This window comes from Tachysurus vachellii, chromosome 3 (genome assembly GCF_030014155.1).
Source record: "Tachysurus vachellii isolate PV-2020 chromosome 3, HZAU_Pvac_v1, whole genome shotgun sequence".
Taxonomy (NCBI): domain Eukaryota; kingdom Metazoa; phylum Chordata; class Actinopteri; order Siluriformes; family Bagridae; genus Tachysurus; species Tachysurus vachellii.
This window is the reverse complement of record NC_083462.1, coordinates 18107452-18118861: the sequence shown is the minus strand read 5'-3', so window position 1 is coordinate 18118861 and position 11410 is coordinate 18107452. Positions and strand designations below refer to the sequence as shown.

The following is an 11410-nucleotide window of genomic DNA, read 5'->3' as shown; positions in this document are numbered from 1 at the left end:
ACAGTGTTACAGACACAGCACTGTTTCCAATAGGAATCTTTGTCCTTTTTTTGAATGTTTGTCGTTACAGTGCTAGTCAGGGGACATGTTTGTTACCGTAGTAACGTCTCTCTTCTCTTTTCTTTTGCAATGAAATTTTGCACTCTGCTGTGAGTGACACTGCCGTCATCTCGGTTCTTTCAGTCATGTACTGTGTTTTTCACAGAAATCCTTCCATTCTTTTATTTTTGTCTTTGGCCTTACATCACTCACCTGTTCTCATTGTCATTCTCTCTCTCTCTCCCTCTCTCTCTTCCTCTCTCTTTCTTTTTTCCTCTCTTCAACTCTCTCTTTTCCTCTCTCTCTTCTTCCCTCTCTCTTCCACTCTCTCTCTCTCTCTCTCTCTCTCTCTCTCTCTCTCTCTCTCTCTCTCTCTCTCTCTCTCTCTCTCTCTCTTTTCCTCTCTCTCTCTCTCTCTCTCTCTCTCTCTCTCTCTCTCTCTCTCTCTTTTCCTCTCTCTCTCTCTCTCTCTCTCTCTCTCTCTCTCTCTCTCTCTCTCTCTCTCTCTCTCTCGCATGACTTACTGAGAGTGTGGGTGGCTTTTGTAGTTCCCTTCTTGCTTTGACCCCTTTCACTGTCCTTAGTTATCCTGTTTCTCTCTCAGGCTGTAGCAGTAATAACAGGGTGCAGCCCACACTGAGCACATGCAGCCTGGCCGCACCGCAGACACCATGGCCCGAGCGCTGGACTGCTCGCCACAGCCTAGAATTATTCCCCTCTCGCATGACCGTGGACGCCGATTTGGGTCACGAAAGGCCAGTGAACACGTCCTGACCCACGTCCTCCCTGTACCCAAGCAGAGCTCTCCATAAAAGTGCTGCTCATGATGGCTTTGCAAATGAAAGAGCGGTACAGCGTTTCTTTTAGACAATGCTGAGTGTATTTACATTGCACTTGTGGACGAGGGCAGGAAGTGAAACGAAAAGTTCAGGATGGAACGGAAAAGCTAAAGGAAGTGCCTCCCTCTGTACCATTCAAATAACACCATGTAGGCTTTTGTGCATATACACACAGGAAAAGGGAAAAGCACTTTCCTTGAGGTCACGATTCAGACGTCTGTGTGTGTTTGTGTCCATAATAATAAACGGTGTGGTGCAGGATGAAGGGAATTAGTCTTACCATCCCAAAAGCACATCTACGGTCTATAGGTCTCGTATAGAATAGAAAAGTACAGTGACATCGTTACATGACATTTGAAACATTAACACATCGTGTGCTTTAATAAAAAAATTAACGCATTGATGTGCTTACAGATAAGGACTTTAACATGCATTCAACGTTCGACCGAAACAGCAACTCGGACCACGTCATTGTTTATTTTTCACACCACTTGATGTTTTATTCCTGGTAATATAATGTAAGGCAGAGCTACAGACTTGTTGAAGCTCCACCAGGGTGAGTTTTGGATGTTGTAAATAAAGATGATCAGTGTTGAGAGAGTGCAGATTCAGAGACATGTCTGCATCAATGCCTGCATCTCTCGTCCTCCTACCTCTCGCTCAGCGTTCTTCTTTTTCAGCAATTGCTCACATGTTGCGGTCTATTTTGGTTATTCTCTTCTTACCTAACACCTCAGAAATTACACAATGGTCTCATTTACACGCTGTACAGCTCCATGGTGACGCAGCGCCAGAACACACACCGCTCCGCTCAAGCCTCTACTGAGAAAGTGTTTTACACGGTGTTGAATATGAGAGTATTTTGTATCGTGTGTCTGTGTGTGTGCGCGTGTGTGTGTGGTTATGCCACAGTGATTATATTGCCTTGCATTATGAGTCTTGAGTACTTCTCCAGCGTGTCATTTTAAATCTGCTGCTGTGTTGTTATTTGCTTTGTGTTTAATCTGTGTCTCTGTGTGCCAGTGTTTTACTGACACATTAATAATAATCATCGCTTTATATCTCTCCAGATGCCCCGGCCAGTAAATCCGGAACATCGTACTCGGGTGGCCCACGCATCCAGAGGCAGGAGCAGGTCATTCATTTGTCACCTAAGAAGAGCAGCCAGGTGAGTCGAGACAGACGAAAGCTCAGGTGTAAAGTGTAGTGAGGTGAAAGTGTTGGTTTTATTAACTGGACAAATGTTTATCTTGGTTCAGTCTGAGGGCCCGTATTCCCACTCGAGCAGTAACACGCTCTCCAGTACAGCCTCCAGTGGCGGTCACAGCGATGACAAGTGGTACGATCTGGGAGGCGGCGGTCCAGGAGACGTCGCTGACCCTGAGCCTAACGGTCTGGGCGGAGGCGGATACCTGCAGGGCTCCTCAGCTGACAGCGGCATCGACGCCACCTCCTACATTCCCCATCACGGCAGCTCTAGCTCCCTGCTCACTGTGGGCACCTCGGCACCTCGAGAGAGGGTTGCCTCGCCGTGGCACGGGCCATCTGACGGAGGCCGACGCGTACTGGAGAGATCGCCTCCGGCCGCGGAGCCGGCCGTTGCTCCTGCAGAAGCTCCGACCACACGCAGTCCTCCTACACATCTGCTAATGCGTGACAGCAGCTCGTACAGCCTGAGCGACATGGCATCCCACTCCAGGTGTTCACTCAGACACAGTATTTGTCAGCGGAGGTTGACGTGCTTTTCTTTAGATTCAAAACTTTAATCCTGTGCACTTTCTTTTATCACAGCTCGCGTCACTCTGCCAGCCCCGGAGTGCTCAGCTCCAGTCACAACTCTCCCCGCGATGAGTCTCCCTCCACCACGTCACCCTCCTCCTCCTCACAGAGCTCGGTCTCTCCAGGACCAAAGAGCTTTTACCCTCGCCAGGGAGCCACCAGCAAGTACCTGATTGGTTGGAGGAAGCCAGGGAGCACCATCAACTCTGTGGACTTCGGAGACACTCGGAAGTGAGCGCTGGTCTAAACATGGAGTCAGAGAGCACTATGATTGAGTTAGATCACTGCAGCTTGAAATATTGGTATTAATAAAACCCATATGACATGTACATGAAGCCTAATGTGTCTCATCATTACAGCTTATGGTGGTAAGAATTTGATCCAAATCAAAAAAGCAAAATTCTATTGTGTGGTTCTTAATCGCCCCCTTGTGGTCAAACATGAGTATGTCTATGCATCAGAGTTAAACACAATACATTAAAACATTCATAGTATATCAAGTGGAGTTTATAAACATTTACATGTCCATGGTTAGTTTAGTTTTTTAGCTGTTTTGGAGTCTATGATATAAATCTTTACATGATGTGTGCATGTAAAGGGTCGATTATTATTTTAACTCGTACCCAGGAGGCCTCAGGGCGAGGGAGCGGAAAGTGGGCCGTCTCAGACCCGACCCTCTCTCAGGGACCTGCACTCACCACAGCCACTGGGCAAATCGACTGTAGAGGAGGATCTGAAGAAACTCATCACCCTGGACAGTCCACCTGCTATCCATCATGATGACAAGGTACACACACACACACACACACACACAGCTTCTCAACAGCTTCTAATATTGCAGTTAATACTACATACTTGTTGAATTCTCAATTCTGATTGGTCAGACGGTGTCGATGAATATTCTATTAGAACTGCTGCCAAAGGCTGATGTATATTGTAATGGTTTATAGGTTTAGTTTGTGGTCTGGAAGCTTTACATACATTTCTTAGCAGAGTAAGAAGAAGCGTTTTGTTTAACGCTTAAGTCTCCAGTGTCGTAGTGTAACTCTTCATTGCTCCTCTGTTGTTGCTGTGTCTCAGTCTCTGCAGCCATCGTGCTCGGGTGCGAGCGGTACGGGCCGGCGCTCGCTGCAGCGCACCCTCTCCGATGAGAGTATTTATCGTGGCCAGCGCTTGCCTTCACTGGGAGATGCGGTGTTGGAGCAGGCACTCACCAGCGACGTGCTGTTCAGCTGCTCCACCCTGCCGCGCTCACCCACCACCCGCGGGGCACCACTGCGCAGACCATCCTACAAACTGGGCATCAAGATGCATGGTGAGTAGCTCGTGGGTATGGTTGCACCTGTCAAATACCATACAGGTGACCCGTAATACAGGTAAGTAGTTAAAAAAAATGCATCAATTTTCCGGCATCGAGACTCTTCAGGCAGCCGTCATCTTGTGTACACCTTTGAATACTTACTAAATTTTGCGTTATAAGGAGGAAGTAATTAATTAACACAGCAGCTAGTATTTTATTGAGTGTGATTTGCTTCTGTTCTTTGAGATCATCCGGTGGATGAATACGAGGGGATGTGGTAGCTCAGTGGTTAAGGTGTTCAACTACTTATCGGAAGGTCATTGGTTCGAATCCCAGGTCCACCAAGTTGCCAGAGCCACTGAGCAAGGCCCTTAACCCTCAATTGTTCAGGTGTATAAACAGAAATAAAAATGTAAGATAAGATTGTCTGCTAAATGCTGTAAATGTAAATACGGATAAATAGACGTACAGGGGACGGATGGATAGACGGCTTGAGAGATCGATAGAGGGAGTCTTAGATAGATAAATAAATCAATAGGAGAGAGAGAGATGAATATTTTGATGGATGGATGGATAGTGTCTACATCTGCAACAAAATAGGAACAGAAATACGAATAAAAGAAATACGATTATACAATTCTAACGTCCGCGGTTATATAACGTGTGTGTGATTGTTGCTATAGTTACATTTTGAACAGGATTCATTTCTTCATTTTATCCCACTTGTATTTTTTATTTTTTACTTAAAATTTATAGGCTACAGTATCTGTAAAGATTTTATCTTGATTTGCAAATCTGTCATTCTATTTGTTTTTGTTTGTTTGTTTGAGTTCATTACTTAATACATTTTTTTCTTCTTCTTAGTAAATAGCTTCGATTAGATTTCTCTTAACGTGCTACAACCGTGTCTAGTCTGATTGCTAAGGATCTCATATCCCTACCGTGTGCTTTAGTTTAGTGTTTAAGTCCAGGATTTCCTGTACACGCATCAGGACAAGTCCGGCACCGGGTCACAGTCCTAGTGTGTTAATCAGTGTAATAGCCAGACTCGTTCAGCTGACACGCACCGTGTGATGTTTTCTCATTGGCCATGGGTCAGGTGACCTCTCCGCGTCTGACACCTCTCTAGCAGACCTCCACGAGCGCCAGAGGCTGCCGTCTCCTGAGCTGGGCCTCATGCCTCTGCCTGACACAGACACGGACAGCGGCCTGGACTGGAGCCACCTGGTAGATGCCGCTAACGCGTTCGAGGGTGAGGGGAGACCCCCACGCAGTGAGCTACCTTTCCTATTTCTCTCTCTTTGCCTTTGCCTCGCCTCACTCACAGCCCTGTGCTCCAACACAACCTCTGTTTATTACCACTGCTTCTGTAAATAAATGCAAACTCCTTCCGTAGCCGATAAATAAACACACTTCTCCTTACAGAACGCTTCACCCTATTTTTAGGGAACACTTTACATTTTAAAATCTGCTTGTGTGGCGTTTTGTCGTTCGAGTCCTCGTGAAGCTGTTGCTATAGAAACACTGATGTAATATTGCAACAGCCGGCTGAAGGTGAACGGATGCTGCAGACAGTTAGTCAGTGGGGTTGGAGTGCAGAGCTCTGTGTGAAACACGTGAGGTTTATCATGTTTACTGCTTTATATACAGCAGACCCTGACTGACCCTGTGTCTCATTCACATCTCTCTCTCTCTCTCTCTCTCTCTCTCTCTCTCTCCCTCTCCCTCTCCCTCTCCCTCTCCCTCTCTCTCTCTCTCTCTCTCTCTCTCTCTCCCTCTCCCTCTCTCTCTCTCTCTTTCTCCCTCTTTCTCCCTCTCTCTCTTTCTCCCTCTCTCTCTCTCTCTCTCTTTCTCCCTCTCTCTCTTTCTCCCTCTCTCTCTCTCTCCCTATCTCCCTCTCCCTCTCTCCCTCTCCCTCTCCTCGTCACCTCCATGCTCCTCATCTCAGTTCAGAGAAGTTTTATGTTCAGTTCTCAGGACATCAGTCATCGTGGTGAGAGTGCAGTGAGCTCCCAGCAGCTGGAGCTGCAGCCCGTTCCCCACACCAGACTTTCTCCCAGGTGAGTATCAGTTCTACTGCCACTACTGACTACAGACTGGAACACACTCTCTCTCTCTCTCTCTCTCTCTCTCTCTCTCTCTCTCTCTCTCTCTCTCTCTCTCTCTCTCTCTCTCTCTCTGTCTCTCTCTCTCTCTGTCTCTCTCTCTGTCCCCCCCCCCTCTCTCTCTTTCTCTGTCTCTCCCCCTCTCTCTCTCTCTCTCATGCTTTCTCTCTCTCCCTCTCCCTCTCTTCCCCTCTCTCTCTGTCTCTCTCTCTCTCCCTCTCTCTTTTGCTTCCCCCCCCTCTCTCTCTCGACCCCCCCACTTTCTCTCGCTATCTCTCTCTCACTTTCTCCCTCTCTCTCCCTCTCTCTCTGTCTCTCTCTCTCTCTTTCTCACTCTGACTCATGCTTTCTCTATCTCTCTCTCCCTCTCTCTCCCTCTCTCTCTGTCTCTCTCTCTCTTTGTCTCCCCCCCCCTGCAGTGATATTCCTGTGGGTTTTGCTGGAAAAATCTCTCAGCTCGAGTCTTTGGTGAAGATGCTGCAGGACACCTTGAAGAAGGTATTTTATTTTTTTATTTATGAATTATTAAACAGGTTGTAATTACAGTTTGTTTAGATCCTCAGACAAAACAAAGTGTTTTACCAGTGGTTATATTTATAAGGTAGGTTTTCAATGCAGAAATATTTCTGAGGTTTAGTTGTGGCCTGTTTGTGTGCAGGAGCGAGAGGAGAAGCTGAAGCTCCAGGCTCAGATCAAGCGGCTTTGGGAGGACAACCAGAGGCTCCAGGAGGAGTCGCAGAACTCTGCTGCCAAGCTGAAGAAGTTCACCGAGTGGGTCTTCAACACCATCGACTTGAACTGAGAGCACCGCCGGAGCAGCTGCTCCATCCTCCAGCTTCACCTGGGACCAACACGAGCACCAGTCAACAATCCAACCCTTGTTCTGTCGAGCGTTCTTCATGCCAGTCGGAACACAGCACAGGAACCACCAGTCTTTCTTCAGGCCGACTTTTTCATCATGTTTAACAAGAGAATGAATTCTTATTTACTGAACCAGTCTGCAGGGACGAGCGGTCATCCAGGATCACGGTTACGCGACTCCGTAGGTCGAGGAAGAACGTGACAATTTTTTTTTTTCTTTTGGAGAGAGATTGTGGTGCTTGTGAGATTCTGCTGGGTCAATGTGCTGTTTGGAGTTGGTGTGTGTTTGTTTCCCCTCTTTATCTCCAATTAGCGTGGTCAGTGGTGTGAATCTACAATGCAGCAGTACAATAAAAAAAGGAAGGAAGCCACACGTTATGACATTTTATTATTACAGACGATCTGATGCAGAATGGACTGAATGCAGAATCTTGGCTTTTTTTTCTTCTTCTTTTCTTCCCTTAAAGGCAAAAGCAATAGGCCGACGTTCTCAAAGCGTCGGCTTCATCAGACCGTAATAATAATAATCTAATCTCACCGTGTCAGATTCTTATCTCACGTAAAGCAATCGCAGGACTGCGGTACGAACACTGAAAACTCTTAAAACCTTTTTTTTTTTCTTTTTTTTCTTTTTTTTTTTTTTTTTTTGGGGGGGGGAACAACTCTAATTTATTCTGTTTGTATTATAAATAAATATCCGTACAGTAGAAAGTTAATGTTTATTTTCCAGACAGATGCTCATTATGTAGGTGTATTATTATTATTATTATTATGATGATGATGATTTATTATTATTATTATTATTATTATTATTATTATTATTATTATTATTATTATTTTGTACGTTTAATTTCATGCCGTTACGTTTTGCGTGCTTTGTGGTGCCCTCGCCTGCCGTCGTCGTGTTGCCTTAGTGCCCTCTGGTGGTGAAAAATGATTGTTTCACTAGCTACAGTCTTTATTTCAGTTTTGAAAAAAAAAAAAAACACCAAACAAACAAAAATCAAGGCATTCGTCGTTTCCTCCTTTTGTTGTTTGTGTTAATGGAAACTAGAGATTAAGCTCAGGCTGTGTGTGTGTGTGTGTGTGTGTGTGTGTGTGTGTGTGTGTGTGTGAGAAGAGTAAGGAGTTATTCTGACGGAGGAAACCGGTCAGCACAGAAGGTAGATTTCTGCTCGCGTCAGCACCGAATTTCGTGCCTGCTCAAAGGAAGGGCTTTAATCAGCCGATAATCAATACGGCTGAACGGCTACAACCTGTAATCTCGCTCCTGCCTCTCAGTGCTGGGCCTAATCATCAATCTGAGATTCACACTACCCCAAACACACACACGGCTGTTCTGAGCTCAAACAGTTCACAAGCAACTCTCAAAATCAAACGTAATATTCAGCACTGAATGGAGATTATCGATTCTGTTCTAAGAATCATTCGAATCGTACGAATCGGTTGAATCATTTCTGGTTACCAGCAGCTAAAGGAACGAACGAATCACATAGATGCCCGAAAGCCCGAAAAAACTAATTGATTCAGGTTTGTACATTATAGAGAATCTTAGAGACCGTGTGCCTGAGTGAGTTAACGATAAAGAGTCGTGCTTCTCCTTTTACACTTTCAGGAAGGTTTTAAATAAGAGCTCCTGTTCTGTGGAACTTGAACGCTGGCAAAAATGTTTGAATGTGAATTCGGGGAGAATTCGAACACGTACACGTCTCTTTAAATCACACCAGCGTGTGGTTGTAATTTAACTTGTGTTGGATTCTGTACGTTTACAAAAAAGAATCACAGTTAGATGTTTTATGTAAATTAGGCCAAAGATGATAATTTTCATTAAGCAACATTCTAGCTAGTCACACTGCACGTGCTGCTAATCGTTTTCATACGGTAGAAATTGAGTCATTTCAATAAAACATATCAAACATTATGGGTCATATCTAGTCTCGGTCCACTGAACTCGGTTTAATTCATAGACGTGAGTGAACACGAGAGACTTTTCTTTGGGACTCCTGGAAGCTTTACATATAGCCTGATTTACATATATTTGCATAGATAAAGCCTGTAGTTGCATCCCTCTGCCTTTAGGTGGTGTAAGAGTTGTGTTGTCAAGCACCTGTAGGATTAATTACGTTTAATTCATCATGATTAGACAGATTAGATCTCAGAATTGATCACATTGTTTTTCTCCTTAAAGTTTGCAGTATGTGCAGTGAACATGTTGTTTTCAGTGACATTTTAAAGGCAAGCTTAGCAAGGATTAAAAAAAAATGCTGAATAAAATGCACATTGATGTGAATTAACATACATCACATATGAGTATAATATAATTCCAACACGTGACATTTATATTCGAATACTTTTGTCAGCTTTTAAGCTCCATGACTATTGTTTACTCTTGTTCAATATTCCACTTCAGATTTATTTGAATGTGAACGTTAACTCTCTTTTTTTTTTCCCAGTCAGATTTATAATTTACTTTGCACTGTAATATTTTTTTTGTATAGATTTCTAATTATTATAAGAATTATTATAATTATTATTATTGCTATGTTAACAGTCGATGGAGCCTCATAACGTTAAACGTCTTCTCGGTCATTGCCTTTCGTCATGTGCGTCATCACGTGTGAGCAGGAGAAGACGGTCCTTCGTCGAGCTCCTCGACCCTCCTCCGGATTTATACGTGTTTCGCTTCGACGATGTGCACATTTTCTTAAAAAAACAAAAAACAAAACAAGGAAACATTCTATGTTTAAGAAGAACTGTTTACATGATTCTGTTGGTTTTATTTGTAAAGTCTAGAGATTGAATGAACAAACTTCCCAGTCATCACAACGGTATTAAAACATTTCTTAAATAAACTGCAAAAATAAAATATATTTGAGTTGCTGTAATTTTTCATGACGTGGAAGTTAAATGAAATAGCACATTGCTTGCCTCCCGCTCCATAAGGTGTACTGCTTTCTGGGCCAATAAATTAATTTATATTCGTAGGTGAAATGTCACGTGACGTCTCCTTGTGTTTATTCTTTATTCTAGCTAAGCGACTTGTCACTGCCTTCAAACACTTCCTCTCTCTCTCGTCTCTCTCCCCCTCTCTCTGTCTTTGTCTGTGTCTGTCTCTGTCTGTCTCTCTCTCTCTGTTTATGCCTCTCTCTGTCTGTCTGTCTGTCTCTCTCTCTCTCCCTGTCTGTCTCTCTCCCTCTCTTTCTCTCTCTCTCTGGCTGTCTCTCTCTCTCCCTCTCTCTCTCTCTCTCTCTCTCTCTCTCTTTTTCTGCGTGTGTGTGTCTTTTCCATCAGCAGCCGGATAATTGCCTGTCACAGCGAGCAATCAGCCGAGGTCACTGAAGAGGAGGCGCCAAGTGCCGCTGCTGTTCTCCCGCTGATCCTCCTCCGAGTCAGTCAGTAACCCTGTGAACACCACAGCACACTAAACACCTCAACTACAGACCAACACTTACGTCGCATGCAGCGCCACATGACCGTTTCCATCATTCAACAGGGATAAAAGGTCATCAGAGACTACCCGTGGACAGATAAACACACCTTAGTTACCTGATCTAATGTCATTAGTAAATTTGTCAATCGCTGGGTTTCACACTGGATGGATTAATGTCAGCCCTGATGAAGCTAAGCATCAGAACTTTTCAGTGTGAAGAGGTTTCAACAAGCTGCAATCAAAAGAAACTCCAGAAGAAACGAGAGAGTTCCTTAGATTGGTTATTGAAATGTTTCAGTGTGAAAAGATTCACAAATCCTTGTACTAATTAGCAGGGTGAGCCATGGAGAACATTTGGAACAGTGGTGAATCAACTCTTCCAAGAACCCTAATGAATAAAACTGCAGCCGTCGGATCAGGATTAGACCGTGACTGGGCAAAAAAAAATGAAGTGGTGTCGTTCCATTTGGTGTACAGAGAACTCCTCGTACCTGCAGTGACACACGGTGGTGGTAGTGTGATGGTCTGTGGAGGCTACAGGGACTGGGTGAGTTGCCATTGTTGATGAAGCCGTGAAAACCTGAAGATCTGATTGATGTCTGTCATCATGGACAGTCTCACAGGTGGTTTTAAGTCCCAGATATTAACTGAAGTCCCGGTCTAATAAAACAAGCGGTGGACCGGATATCTGAGAAAATTGGAACCGGTAACCAACTACAGTTCAGTTTAGTAAAGACTTTATTGAGAATATTTACATATAAAGAGCCTTTAATTACACTGAATATGCATTCATATGAATATGTAAATCACTTGAATGTGCATCCCAATTTGGAATTGCATGTTGTGCCATACATTTTAGCACAAATTCAAGAAGTAGAATTTTTTGTTCATATTTTCTAGATCACTTGCTCTTATCTATCTATCTATCTATCTATCTATCTATCTATCTATCTATCTATCATTTTGCTTGTTTATCCATCCATCCAGTATAACAATGCCTTGTATTAAAATGTATAAAACCATGTTGTCTTTCAGAATGACACTCCCACAAACCCAA

The 11410-nt window shown here is 44.0% G+C and overlaps 1 protein-coding gene across 5 annotated transcripts in view; it reads left to right on the top strand.

The window, feature by feature from the left end:
• sipa1l1 (signal-induced proliferation-associated 1 like 1) overlaps nucleotides 1–9878 on the top strand; it is a 73430-nt gene extending 63552 nt beyond the window's left edge. For 2 of the 5 annotated variants that reach the window (XM_060866100.1, XM_060866099.1), the window contains 9 exons: nucleotides 1949–2046; nucleotides 2138–2577; nucleotides 2670–2888; nucleotides 3285–3444; nucleotides 3738–3972; nucleotides 5057–5230; nucleotides 5906–6017; nucleotides 6482–6560; nucleotides 6721–9878. In XM_060866100.1, the coding sequence (XP_060722083.1) occupies nucleotides 1949–2046; nucleotides 2138–2577; nucleotides 2670–2888; nucleotides 3285–3444; nucleotides 3738–3972; nucleotides 5057–5230; nucleotides 5906–6017; nucleotides 6482–6560; nucleotides 6721–6864 (1661 nt within the window). In that variant the 3' untranslated portion in view covers nucleotides 6865–9878. The remainder of the gene's footprint in view (nucleotides 1–1948; nucleotides 2047–2137; nucleotides 2578–2669; nucleotides 2889–3284; nucleotides 3445–3737; nucleotides 3973–5056; nucleotides 5231–5905; nucleotides 6018–6481; nucleotides 6561–6720) is intronic. The other 3 variants (XM_060866103.1, XM_060866102.1, XM_060866101.1) reach the window with 3 other exon arrangements.
• The last annotated feature ends 1532 nt before the right edge of the window (nucleotides 9879–11410 follow it).